Consider the following 14,622-nt stretch of genomic DNA (forward strand, 5'->3'; position numbering starts at 1 on the left):
TGTAAACTGATTAAAAAAAAAAAAAGGTCTGTGAGCGCTTAAGTTTTATCTGTGTACCTTAGCGTGATGCAGGTCCACTCCATACATCGACAGCTTCTTGGCATTTTCTAGGAAGTTCACCTCAGCATCTGCAGGGCTCATTCCCCTAAATGCCAAACAAGATTCAGTGCCTTTTTCATATTCATCCCACAAATCAAAAACACCGGCGTTTCTCATTATCCTCATGGCATTCAATTTAATTAGCGGAGTCGTATTTTCTCTGACCTGTAGTTATGGTGCAGCTCCATCACTCTCTCCTCCAGCTCACGTGTCTGGTTGGGCGCAAAGCGGAAGTCGCTGACGTAGTCGGGGCCGTGTTCCTCCGGCTCGTAGTCTCCCAGTTCGGCCTGGACGGTGTAGGAGCCCAGAAGGGCGTGAGTGACGAATGAGCAGGGCAGACGACCGGACAGGATGTCGTCCCTCAGCTGCAGGCACAGGTAGTACCTGAAGAGACACGGGAGGTGGAAATGCTGCTGACACTGCACTCCAAGGCTCTGGGGACAGCAATGCCCGTGTGTTTGAATGGCCACCACATTGGTCTTGACAGAAATATCTCACCAGCTATTGGATGGATCAATGTGCTCAGAGAATGACTTTGGTGATCCCCCTTTCATTAAGTACCCAACCAGACTACTGTTACTTTGTCCGACTGGTGTATGAACCAGTCCTGCAGAACTTTCAGACATTCAGACTCAGTTGAACTGAAATGTGTTTAGTGCTAATTAAAAAATGTTAGCATGCTAACCCACTAAACTAAGATAATGAACATTAGCACTGCCATTGTGAGCCTTGACGCAGTCAAGCTTGTGCACCTACTTCGGCAAGGGGCGTGTGTTAACACTTTCACTGCACAGCTAAAATAAAATGGTGTAAATGGTGTAAAATATGTATTTTGAAGTCAATGCACTTATTTGCAATTTTTTAAAATGATTTGTGGAATTCCACAATCTTTTCATCAGCATGGGGGTGAGTCAATAATGACTGAATTTTCATTTTGGCCTAGTTTGACTGCAGACTCTTAGTCTTGTTCACTTCTGTGCGAACATTTACAAAAGATGAAATTCTTCTGACTTGACCATTGTCTATTTATTATCGCTCCGGCACAACAAAAAATTTGAACACAGCTGGAACAACTCATTCAAATTACTTAAAAGGATTTTCTTTTTTCCCTTTCTCCTAATATTTGTTGAGGTTTTCAGATTGTGTTCACTGAGAAATTCCAGCGCCATTCCAACAGACTTGTGGTGGAAATTCGGTTAAAAAGACTCAATATGAGTCATGATGAAAACTGCAAAACAATAATACTGAAAAATACAAAAACAGTTTTCATAGAGACTACACTTTCAGTAGAATGTGGTTCCAATGAGAATCCTTAGCTGTCGCTGTACTGTTTCAAAAGGAAGTTATGTCGATGAATTAAAGTGTGCTAGACAAGATGGCACCCGGCCCACATGGACTGAGAAGACTTTCAACAACAAGAACAAAGACAATCACAATAACAAAACAAAAGCTTGTTCTGCTACCAGCGGTTGGTCTCAGTTGGACGTTCTGTTTTCTGGCACAGCAGTTTAATTCTAACAGTGTTACATCTTGGAAGAAAAGGTGACAAAGCAAACCTTGACACGCATCATTTATCTCCTCCTCAGATGCTGGAGCATGCTGGAGCATGTTGGAGCGGTGTCAACTGATGTTCTTTCTCACAATGGCTGTGTTGTTGCTCTTGTTGTCTGGTCATGTGTTTTTCTACAGTAGACAGCTAACCAAGATTGTATTAACCACCATTATACTAACTCTTCTGTCTGAGTTGCTAATTTATTGCTGAACTGACTATCAGATATTTTACTCTCTCTTCTTTTGCTCTTATACATCTTATTGCTAGATAGATTACAGTGTTTTGAATGGACTTGTATCTATGTAGTGCTTTTTTAGTCTACCGACGGCTCAATGCACTTTACAAAACTTGTCACATTCACCCACTCACACGCATTCAAACAGTGAAGGCAGAGGCTGGTGCGCTCATCAGGAGCGATACAGCACTTCCTATACAAAGTGTCCCACAGTATCTCTACGCTCAGTCATTAACATACACTCACACTTTTTTTCTTCAGTTTTTTCAAGAACGTTTTGTCACAGTAGTGCGTTCAGTACTTCCTTTGTTGATCTGTCACTGGCGATTGAGATTTGACCTTCGGTACATTACATGGTTGTTCTTGTGAAACAGTCGTACTTTGTTCAGGTTAAGGCATAAAAACTACTTGGTTAGGTTTCTGCAGAGATCATGGTTTCAAGTACATTCACTACATAATGACATTACTTAAAGTGGACACACACAACAAAGCTCCTGTGGCGAACTGCTGGCTGCATGGCTAACTGAGCTAACTGAGCTAACTAGCTAACGGCAGCTACAGTTAGCAGCAGTGAGCGGTTACTCTGGTGAAATGCTTCCATGGTGCAACTTTAACTCGAACCGTGATTTCCTTTCAAAGTAAATGAAAATACAAAAACTGTTAAAGACGGGGACTTTGGTATGCTAATATGGTCACTCTGTCATAAAATTGGTTTTCACACCTTTATAAAACTCTTCCAAAGACTACAAAAGCTGGTGTTTTTATTTGAGGTGTGTTAAGCTCACTGCATTGTTGACTCCTTTAGCTGTTCTGTTCTTCCTATAATGTCCTCATAAAAACCCAACATATTGGCTTCAGACAACCAAAACAAAGAAAGGGTTCAAAAGTTGTTGTATTCAGACCTACCTGGTGATGTCTTCGATGAGCACAGACGGGTCCGGAGGGTAGAACTTAACGGAAAATCCGAAAATCCACGAACCAACTGTGGAGAACCACCGGCAAGGTTGTTTTGCGAAGGACTGCTTTTCATTAAAATTCTGTTTGAGTTTGTTGGACTGTGTGTGCGTGTGTGTAGGTGTGGGTGTGTGTGTGTGTGTGTGTGTGTGTGTGTGGGTCTACTGCACTCACCCCGTATTTGCTTCTTAATCTCTTTGGAGGGATCCAACCAATTCTGATAAGGAGAGAAAGAGACAATCGCCTTTAAGAAATTCATACTCTGCAAAATCCTCCACCCTCACATTTTTGAGACTCCTTTAAAGCACTACTCTTCCCTTTTTTAAATCAAATATTCCCTGGTCGAAATATATTCATGAGACTAGAGAATAGATAAAGGCTTCTATAAACACTGGAAGCATCAATATTGGGGATATAAATGCCAGTTGAATCTGCTTCCTCTGCTTAATGTCACCCGAGCTTTCATGGTGCACTGTGGACCCGGTGCACCATTTTTAAAAGGCCATGCTATCTAATCACATTTTAAAAGGTTAAAGGCCATGTACACCACACTCATGCTGTAAGTGCCTAAGCACAGTTAAAAGGGCAACCAGGGACTCACTGCTTTATAACACCTGGAAAAACAACTGGCTGGCTAGAAGGGTGATTGACATTTGGTCAGAAATCAGTGACAAAATCTTTATAATCCATTAAAAAGGAGACATTATGCTTTTTTTTCTCATTTTCTTGTTTGATATATATGTTCTTGTGCGTGTAAAAGGTCTTGAAAGTTCACACCATCAGGGACACCTCTCTCCCACAAAGACACTGCTCCTGAACGCCTCGTCAGTAGTCCCACCTTGAATTCAGTGACTTTGTGACATCACACTACATTATATAGTCACACATTTGCGTAATTTATGTCTAGAGGCTAGTTTGGCACGTAAGAAATGATTTAGCGTTGTTGTTGTTGTCAGTGGTGCTGGCTCAGGTGTGTATGAGCTGACCAATCAGAGCAGAATGGCGTTTGGGAGGATGGCCTTAAAGAGACAGGAGCTAAAACAGTGTTTCAGACAGAGGCAGGATACAGTGCTGCAGCACTGGACAACATGAGAAAAGCGCAAAAGCTAAAAAGCTAATAAAATTATGAATCTGAAAATATATATTTTTGTAGCATTTTTCCTATAAAGCTATTCCCCATCAAAAGACCTAAATTACCCCCAATTAGGCAAATTATTAAAGAGGTCATATTATAATAATGTTCAGGTTCATACTTTTGTTTCGAATAGGTTTACATACTTTTTAAGAGAATAACTCCCTTTGCCGTGGACTTTGCGCTTTTTCACTTTGCAGACCTTTAACATGCACAAAAATGCTACATATAACACAATAACAGAAAGTCAAAAACCTAAAAAGCATAATGTGACATCTTTAATAATGATAATAACAATGACAATCATACTGTGACTACTATCCAGTAAACCACAGATTGGATTCTGCTGGCCCCTTTATTCATATTAAATGCTTTATTGCATGCTGGATAAATGACATTGTGAATCAAAAGGTTCAGTCACAGATCTTAGAATGAATTCATCCATACCTAATGTCCCGCAGTGAGAAATCTTAATAATAGGGATGGAGGGAGTCAGAACAAATAACATGACAACAAAAAGTAATCAGGCCTTTGTGTATGTGTTTGTGTTTGTGTGTGTCTGACCTTGGAGTTGTCCGTGTCCTGGAAAGTCAGGCCAAAGTAGTCCCTCTCCAGCAGGTTCAGATGGCCACACACCATGTCCAGCAGGGTCTGGCCCTTTGAAAATTTCTGCAACACACACACACACACACACACACACACATATGCATATAAACATAAAGGCACACAGCGAGTGGGCAGGTGACAGTGTGCAGGTTAGGTTGTATGAGCATCACACACAGTATAACAGATAAAGAAGAGGACCACATGCATAATGTAATTTGATAAAGATGCATCTGCTGGCTAAGTGGTTAGTACGATCTTTTCTTCCCCTCCCCACATTTTGTGTCTATATTTATCCACTATTAGCTGGCATAAACCCAAACCCTGATTCTAAAAGCATTTATTCTTGAATTCTATGGATATCTAGTGAAATAATATCTGGATATTATCTATCTCAACAATGATATATTTTGCTTATTCAAATACTAAACTAAGACAAAAAATATCAGGGTCACAATAATCCACCCTGAGAGTGGTCTGAGATGCTCCCAGTCTCCTGCTGAGGAGAAGGAGGAGGAGCCACACTGTCTATGACTATATAAGGGGAGCATTTGCCTTTTCGCCTCAGTGGCGTTTATAAGACCACACCTATTTTCTATCCAGTCCTTCGGGGCTGAGAACAAGGACTCTGTGGGTTGCACAGACGGCCTTGGCAAAAAAAAAGCTATTTCCACACACACACAAATGCACAGACACACCCACAGACACACACACACACACACACACACACACACACACACACACGCCAGATTCATCTCCTAGGGAAACCTGGCTCCAATGGCGGAAAAGCAACCAAGCAGCTGTTACCATGGAAACAGAAGTAATGGGTCTCTTCTGTGTGTGCGTGTGTGCCCTCTCACTTCCTAGGCCTTCCAGGCCACCAAAAAGCTTTGTTCAGCGCAGTCAGCATACCTCTTAAAAATTAAAAAATGTCTAATTAACCAACCAAAATGAAGCGATCCGTCTCTAAATCAAACAATTAACAACACGCGACCTGCTGGGCCGAGGCTGCCGTGAGCAGAGGAGTGAGAGAATGCTGCTGATTAACAGGCAGAGGCTGCAGTCAGACAGTTTATTTTTATATTTCTTATATTCGATTTTCCAACAAAATGAAATTGCAACACACACCTCAGGTGGGCCCCCAAGCATGGCAACCTATTCAGGAGCTGCTGATGAGATTTCGTTGTCGCTCCAATTGGCTCCAATCACATTTCTGTAACTAGTTCTGTTGGGCTGATTGTGTTAGCAGCCATTTGGTGTAATCCTAGAAATCCATTTAGCTTGAGCGCCTCACCCATGCAAACAACGGGGGGGGGGGGGGGGACACTGAGAGTGTGTGTCTGTGTGGGAACGGGTTAATGGCTGGCTGAGGAGAAAGTAAATCCACTGAACTTAGTCACTTTGACAAATGCGAGAGGAAGGACGGAATCGGATAACTAGAGAGAAACCGTAAAGACCGCAAAAGCAACAGAGACACTAGGATATTGACCTAAATCAAAACGGGCTCTGTGGAATTTCTGTGTCGTGCAGGAGGCGGGTCGTTAGTTTACGTTACTGGACTCCATTTCTAAACCAGCGACCCGAGTCTTTTACAAAGAAATCCACAGCCCGGCAGCATTAACAACATGAAAACAAATCGTCCACAGCCAACCGGCAGAGATGAGGAAGGTCTCATTTTTCATGTCACCTTACAATCTGTTCACATATAGTCAAAAAGAAAGTGACCAGTACATATAAATTGCTCCAAATTGTTCCATTGAGCGCCTTCAACAATTAACGGTAATGTTCAATTATCACAGAATCAATTAAAGGGCATTCTATCAGATATGTTCTGTAGATGTCCTGACTTTCAGTCCCTATTATGGTTGTAACTCAAAAAATGCATTTAGTTGTCAAGTATTAACTTAATCTCCAACTACTCTGATAATTGATTTAATGGTCTGCATATTTTTTTAAGGAAAAAAAGTTTTTTTTTCAGCTTCTTAGGTGTGAATGTTTTCTGGTTTCTTTCAACAGTACACTTAATATCTTTGGGTTGTTGACAAAACATGACATTTACGGACATCCCCTTGGGTTTTAGGAAATACTGATCAATATTTTTCGTTATTTTCTGACATTTGATAGACCAAACATCTACAGATTAATCAGCAATGGAAGTAATCAATCAGTTTTCCTTAAACCGTGCTGTCAACTTCAGTGGGGTTTTGTTTTTTACCCCACAGCCCCTGTCTGTAGTATTAGTTATCATCCTGCCTCAAAAACCAACCTGAGAGAACCCAGATGGCATCACGAGGCCACACAGACTTTGAAGTACGATGTAAACAGAGCTGTGTGTGATCAATATGTGGAATGCCCCTTTAATAAAACAGACACTGGCTCAGAAATCTCTGTTTCCTTGATTTCACAGTCGTGACACATTTTAGCTGAAGTACACAAACATTAGTCGTGTACTTCACACTGGATACATTAAGCAGCATTACATTCAAAGCAACAAACATTAACATTTTAATACCCAGAGTTAGATTTTATATGGCTCCGGAGCAATTTTATTAAAAAACTAAAAAAAGCTTTAATGACTCGTTCACCAAGTTCAGTTCATGACCCGCGGGAATAAAGCGTATTCTGTTCATGCTCCCTGGCAGTTTATCATCCAGAATTATCTGTAGCTTTAAGCTCATTATCAACAAGCTGTCAAACAGTGACAACCAGACAGGTTGTGCTCCTGCCTTGGCACATACGCTGTACATTCTGAAGTTCCCTTGGGCAAGAGACTGAGCCCATTTGTGGTTCAGAGGCTCAGGTCTGCGGAGGAAGCAGCGGGTGATGCTGCGGGGGAACATGTTCACTGGGTGCTAAAAAAAGGAAAGAAAATATGCAGAATCTACTGTAGATAAACTGATTTTATCGTCCTTTAAGTTGGTTCAAAGGAAGCCCAGCTGGGTCTCAGAATCATGAAGCTTTCATCTGGTTTAAACTTGTTAACCACACGATCCCATGAACCAAACATTTATGGAGCTGCTGGTTTTCTCTGCGGGGGCAGTTTGATGTGAGGATGCTGTGCACTCGGGATTGTAACGCTTTTACCCCGTGCACACACAGACGTATCCGTTGTTTGGCTGATGTTATTACAATTAAGGAGAAAAAGAGAGCCATTTCAACAGTGGCGGTGGCAGGAGTGATTACGGATAAAAGCATGAAAGCAGCTGTATTTAATTAGTTCCATCACCGCATTAATAAGACACCTCTTAAACAGCTGAACTCTGACATACGTATCATTGCCGCAGAATACTTTGAATTGAGGAAAGACGCGCGCCACACAGCCCTGCCTTTCATAAAACGAAAACGGTTAACCAGCAAAAATGAGGGAACCTTGACAAGGAAACATTTGCATTTCATGGTTTGGACCTGCAGAGTCAATTACATTCAGCCAAAGTTTAAGCAGTAAAAAATACTGGTTCAATGGTCTCCGCCGGATATCATTTAAAAAGCCAGATTGGTTCATGCAGGATTCAAATAAAAAGGAGGAGGTTCTTTTGAGCCTGTAAGCGAGCAGGTGGTGGAGTTCTAACAGTGTGGCTTTAGGTTAAGGACTGGACGATGTAAATGCACTGAGCTTAATCAATATCTATGATGTTGTGAGCCAAACGTCAATAGGCGGCTTTTATGACCGGGGCCGGCACACTCTGTGGACGCAGCGCCTGTGATTAAAGTAATGTTCTTGTTGCATTCATCATTGTGTCCTCGCTTGCCTTTCCCCCCCCCCCCATCACTGATGAAGCAACATACACGCTCTCATACGTACTGCTGTGGACAAGTGAGCGCTTCCTCCTCTCCATTCTTCCCTCTTTCTTCCTACCTCCTCCCCCACTTTCTTCATCTTCCCCTCCTCCTCCTTCCTTCAGCCGTTCTATTTTCTCCCCCAGTCAAAGTTGAGAGCGCTCATCTGTCAGCTGTATGGATTTCCTGTCACAGCCCAGTACCTCTGGTGTCACTGCCCAGGTGACGTGTAGAAATGTGTGTGTGTGTGTGTGTGTGTGAGTGTTTGTGTGTGCGTGCGTGTCTGTGTGTCTATAACCAAGACGGAGGATGGGGAGGGGTGGAGTTGAAGTAGAGCGTGTGTGTGTGTCACTGGTAAAGTAAAATATGTGAGGTCACGTGGAAGGCGCTAAGCCATAAAAGGAATATAGTTGACATGAATGAGGTCGGGTGGCCAACGAGATCATTCCCGTCACATGTCGTGCTCCATCATCGGCAGCGGCCAATGGGCTCCCAGCGCCGGCTTTAATGTGATTCATGGCGGCTCTGTAAGTCCTGTCCCAGGGTCTCCCTCTGGTGTGGAACACCCCCGTTCGATCACCACCACCCCCCCCTGCTCTGCCTCAGAAAGCCCATTCAGTCAAGGAGCAGATTAATTTTCTTCACTGTTCGATGACGATGGGCGTGTAGGCTGCTGTTAAAATTCAAATAAACCAGGGGCGGTGGGAATCCGCCTGTTTACAAACACAAAAGGCTACAGAGTCACGATTCACGGAAGCCTGGGATTGCTCATCTGAGCCTTCCATCCCCCACAAAGTAGAGCTTGTCTTACCTCCCTCCACCCATTACTCCCCCTCTCAGGGAGAATAACAGACGAGCTGCATTTCCTGACTCAGTAGCGTGTATTACAGAGGGAGCCTAAATCCCACTGAGGTGCAAACGTGGTGAGGTGTGCTGAGTCAAGGGCCTCTTTCAAGTGGGGGGAGATGTACACCAGCTTCTTAAAAATGCTGGATTTCTCCTCACCCTGCACAGCAAGATATGCATTTTGAGCATGTCTGCGTTTCAGCGAGGAGAGGCAGCCACACTGTGTTTCGATAGCACTGCAAAACAATTTTTTCCAATTATGTCTCAGCATGTTTGCAGGATCGCTTACGGTAAAACAATTACCACAGGATGAGTTTTTCGAAAAAGGCAAACCGTGTGTTAGGGCGTGACGCCGGGAGCAGCTCTTACAGGAAAGGTCTAATTTTCGCAGTGTTGGCCTTCGTTTCTTCAGTTGTGATAAATATGCACCCGTCAAAGTAATTGCTGTAATCTGCAAAAGAAAAAAAAATCTACAACAAAGTTTAATGGAACACTAAACAAGAAATCAGTGAGGTCATGAACTAGTCCTGATCCAGGAGAATACAAACTCATGTGTGGCTGGAAAATCGACTTAGCAACCTATAGACAACACAAATAGAAACAAAGCCCCAACAAAGCCTGGTCCACTTTATTAAAGCCAGATCTGTGAGTATATCGGATACATCCTAACCATTCTGTCTGCAGGTAAACGTGAAACTAGCCAAGCTTCCATCAGCGTCGAGCAAATTACAACTGCATTGCCAGAGAATTAGCAGAAAAGCAAATTAAAGCTTGTTTCCATTCACCGCTGTTTTGAGAACATTAAGAGCTGGATGCATCAGGGACAGGGACAGTGATAGTAATAGCATCAAACCACTGCAGGAGAAGGGGGCGCGACCAGATCACATAACTCAAGAGGGCCGGGTCAAATCTCCAAAAACTGAAAATGTGTGATGGGAATATGGCTATTTTGCTTGTGTCTCATGTGTTAATCTGGCGACGTGTGGTAAAACGGTGCAGGCCCAAGTACAGCGCAAACCAGCGATGACGTGGTTAACAGGAACAAACACCGGAAACATACCACGGGGAGACGCAGGAGGACACCGGAACAGGCTCAGTGGAACAAAACAGACGAAAAGACGACGGGGGAGCATGCAGACTGTATACACCTGGGCTAATTAACCAACAAGACACAGGTGAACACGGGAGCAGGGCGGGAAGTCAGACAAAAGGAGGAAACGAACAAGACACACGAGGGCGGAAAAACTGAAACCTGACAAATCTGAGGAATGTTTAATGAGTAGGAATTAAAGTGGTGACAGTTTCTTACATATCGCACCTTTTAATAATAATAATAACTTTACTTATATAGCACCTTTCAAAATGTGTTTCTGTCACAGTTTCCTACTCAGGTTTTCGTATGCTGCGCTTGAAAATGTGTTTCGTTCAGCCATTTGTTACTTGATGAGGACGAGTGAGTGGCGTACCTCAACTGCAGCCTCGTAGTCTGAGCCGTCGAGCAGGGTGACTTTGACGGGGACGGTCTTGGGCCGGTGCTTGGTGGTCTTCTGGGGGGATTTGGAGGCTTTGCTGGGGGTCTTCTCGGAGCTGTCGTCTTCCCCGTGATCCTCTGGAACCTGGCAGAGAGAAAATCCCTCCTCTGAGTGAGTGAGCCTCAAATCGCCCTACTTTGTCTTCCACTTTACGCATCTGAATTGTGATTCTCGGGAAGGCATTATGTTTTTTGCGGAGTGATCTGAAGCCAGAGTGTCTGATCATGTGAGGCAATCATCAAATTGCGTGATGTGGTGGAGGCTGCGGCTCTGAGATGTTAAGATGTTAAGTCAGCGGCTCAGACGGAGGGGGCCGGCTGCCTTGCATATCAAACAGAAAAGCCGGAAGGCTCTGGAGTGATTGAAAGGCCTGAGTCAAATGATCTGCAGCCGCCGCAAGTTCCACAGTGCTCTCACCTGATTGGTTCTCCTGGCGTCACCCTCCATTGCGCTCCTCATTTCCTCAGCCAAAGCCTTCTCTGTTGTCATTGAAACGGATGGCAGTCCTGCAACCACACATAAACACATTCAGTCAACATCAACTCTCTTCCTGTTCTAAAAGCCAGTGTGCTGTGTTTACTGCCGCTAGAAACCCAATCCGCCTGTGGACTGTGGCTGGATTTGACTCATGAGACTTAAGAAAAGCACTTTCACTATCTGTGCGCAGCTCAACTGACATTTTAGTGTAATGGATGGCTGCAGAAGAGATACCTGTGATGACAACACATCAATCTCCTTTGCGCAGCTTCTACGTGGATTCTTTTTTCCTTTTTTTTAATTATCCTGCACTGCCATGCAGATTGAGCCCCTTTTGTCACATGCATGGTCATTGCGCTGTGCACGGAGCGACGCCGAGAGAGGGTGAGCTCGGGCGGCGCTGGCTCACAGCCTCCCACAGGAGCACTCTGCATGAAGAGCGTTGGCTTCAGGACGCTCTCTTCTCACACTAGCGAAGGAGATAGCATAAATTACATCAGCCGGAGAGCCCTGCGGCACAGCACAAGACGGCAGACACACCGAGATAAAGAACGAGAGAGGAAGAGAGGAGAGAGGGAGGGAGGGAGACGACAAGGAGAGGGCGCCGAGACTGTGACAACAATCTGGGGATGAGACAGGAGGAAGGAAGGAGTGGCACAGAATAAAAGGCAGAGGTTATGGGGGAGAGAGGAGGCCAGGGGAGGGTCAGGCTGCGGAGAGTGAGACGTATAACAATGCTGATGTAATATTCAGGCGAGCCGGAGACAGATGAGGCCTGTCATGTGAAGGTGACCACTGCTAAACCAGAGCTGGACTCATGCACGGCGCTCACACACGCAGCTACAATAGTGGTTCAGCAAAGAGGAACCAATTACCCGAGATAAAGCCCAGAGTCAGTCTGTAGCTTTTGTTTGAGAAGTGAGCACGGGGCGACAGGTTTAATATTCCTCATGCGTCAGCTGAAATTGCAAACATGAGATAGCATGTTAAATTCTCCACTTAAGCCCCTTTTTTTTTCTTTATTTTAAGACGGACTGGAATTTGATGAGCTAGTAACGCAGAGTTTTATGTATGGGTGGCAACTGCTCGACCATATTGTTTATCTTGGAACATCCCCGTTTCTCAGCCTCAAGAGAAAGGCTCTGTGCTGGAAATGTAAACTCTGCTGTATAATGTAGCAGCTTTCTCCAAAGTCACTCCAGGAAATGTGTTTAGCCTCAGGCGCGTGTAATGTTGCTCAAAAGCAGATGAGCTCCGACTTAAAGGGTAACTCCGCCATTCTTACGCATTAAAGTGTGCTTACAGGTCTCGGGGAGTACTGCTGCGTATGTGCAAAAAAATAGTATAAACCCTTTCCAGGTGTAGCTGCAGGTAATCGGATAAACAGCCTCTAGTGATGTCACTCAGCAGCTGAGCTGTACTGTAGGAGATGTAGACACCAGATTTAGAAAAGTATAATAATCAGGGAATAAAAAAGCTGGTATCGCTGGTCCTGCTGTATCGATCTAGTGCAATGCTAGACCAGTGGACCGCTTTTCAATACCCGGCGTCTGGTGCATTACCCATAATGCAACTTGGGGGCAGTTTATCAGACTACTTACAGCTTCCTCAGGAACCACAAGAGACTTTAAGCTACTTTTTTCCCCCACGTATGCCTTACTGGTGCCAAAGACCTGTAAACACAAATAAAAGTGGCAGAATTTAGTTTGAAAATTAAAAAATTAACTAAAATCACCAAACGTCCATTTACTGTATTGCAGAGAGGTTAGCATGTCAACCAGCTAGCCCCAGTATGTCCTGCTCTGAAGCTCCTGCTCTAGCAGCGTCGACAACACACATCACTCCCCAGTCCGGACTGCTAGCTCCCCGGCTAACTGAGCTAACATTTAGTGCTAACTCAGGCGATATGCTGCTCCTTATTTGCTGTGAGTGTGAATCCGACAGGTGGCCAGTTCTTTAAATTGGTGGCTTGACCCTTTAAAGGTTCTCTTTGTAAAAGAAAATTGGATTTTTGAGTCTTTGAGACTTTTCTTACAAAGAGCACCTCTAATGATGACCTATAAAATATAACACTTACTTTTCACTTTACGTGCAAACTGTCATCACTTGTTATTTTCAACACGAGAAATATCACCTGCTCTAAATTTGTACCTTATCAAACACACCCTGACTATGTTTGTAATAAAAAAACCTGAGGGAAAAAAAAAAAAAAAAAGCTTAAGTGAAGCAAGAGGTTAATGAGAGGAAGGGATTAGTGAGGAGGGGACATGGGCAGCTCTGATAATAATAATAAAAAAAAAGTACAAAGCTTCCAGGGAAAACTGTCATTAGGGAGGAGCAAAACAGAAGCTTAATTTGGTCTAATAACGCGGTGTGATAATAACAAAGTGTTTGTAAACCAGGAAAAGGAGACAGTAGTATTTCACACAGAGATAAGGCTCTAATTAACAAGTTTTTTTTCCTCAAACAGCTGTCTGGGTACGTCTCTGTGTGTACAATTTGGGAGGCTTGAACGCAGCACGTCTCGGCTTTCATGATAGGTCAGCCTCCCTCGGCATAATGAGGCCGGATCAAAGAGGAGCGCAGTCTGGCTCGGCGAGGACGGCAGATGTCACACTCACACCGCGCAGTGTTCCTTCACAGCTTTGAAGGGCCTGGGGTTGTTTGGTGAATCTAATTCTAAAATAATAATATAATTGATTTTAGAAGATATTCTCTTCATGGCTTTTACATTACATACATTTACAACATTTTCTGGCAGATTAGAGTGGTAGAGTTACGTACACTCCAAGACAGATTTTGTCCGTATGACTCATGTTTATGCAGTGGAACAATGTCAAAGTCAGACAGGGGAGGCAGCCACTTTTCATGAATGCATCCTATATATAGCGCGGTGCTCTGTGAAGAAGCAGAACGGCCGGGTAACAAAACATCCCATGGAGCTTACTGATGAGTATCTTGTCAAAAGAATGTCTTCCACTAGTCTGAAAAAGATCTCACAGTCGTAGTTTAGATTCACGAGGTCAATTATTCAACTCTATTTATACAGCACGTTTTATTAGAATGTGGGGAATAATTCATCATTATATAGTGACATATTTTTGAATTGCCATACCCTGTTTGGTGCATTTCTCTTTAGTTTTTGGGGGGATTTCCTTTGTCTGTTCTTTGGGTACCTGGATTTGGGACTGAGGTTATCGCTTTCTGTTCCCTCACCTGCCTGCCTCTGCGTGCTTTGTGTTTTGGGTCCGTTCTTCCATCAGAGTAACATTTGTCTTATGGCCAAATACCTGCACGACCAAACATTTTCCTGAGTCACAGCCGACCTAAACAATCCCAGACTGCTTCTTCTCCACTTCAGTTCTCGTCTATTAATCTCAAACTGTGTGGGCACTGGGCTGTGTGTGTGTGTGTG

At 43.8% G+C, this 14,622-nt stretch overlaps 1 protein-coding gene across 4 annotated transcripts in view; it reads right to left on the minus strand.

Annotated features, from left to right (window-relative positions):
• The window catches only part of LOC115584480 (band 4.1-like protein 1), a 50,155-nt gene that overhangs the window by 19,278 nt on the left and 16,255 nt on the right, over positions 1 to 14,622 (minus strand). For all 4 annotated transcript variants that reach the window (XM_030421933.1, XM_030421931.1, XM_030421930.1 and 1 more), the window contains exons 2-8: positions 11,148 to 11,236; positions 10,665 to 10,814; positions 4,537 to 4,641; positions 3,015 to 3,057; positions 2,793 to 2,868; positions 265 to 483; positions 58 to 145 (exon numbers count right to left, since the gene is read on the minus strand). In XM_030421933.1, the coding sequence (XP_030277793.1) occupies positions 58 to 145; positions 265 to 483; positions 2,793 to 2,868; positions 3,015 to 3,057; positions 4,537 to 4,641; positions 10,665 to 10,814; positions 11,148 to 11,219 (753 nt within the window). In that variant the 5' untranslated portion in view covers positions 11,220 to 11,236. The remainder of the gene's footprint in view (positions 1 to 57; positions 146 to 264; positions 484 to 2,792; positions 2,869 to 3,014; positions 3,058 to 4,536; positions 4,642 to 10,664; positions 10,815 to 11,147; positions 11,237 to 14,622) is intronic.

This window comes from Sparus aurata, chromosome 7, assembly GCF_900880675.1.
Source record: "Sparus aurata chromosome 7, fSpaAur1.1, whole genome shotgun sequence".
In the NCBI taxonomy this organism is placed as follows: Eukaryota; Metazoa; Chordata; class Actinopteri; order Spariformes; family Sparidae; genus Sparus; species Sparus aurata.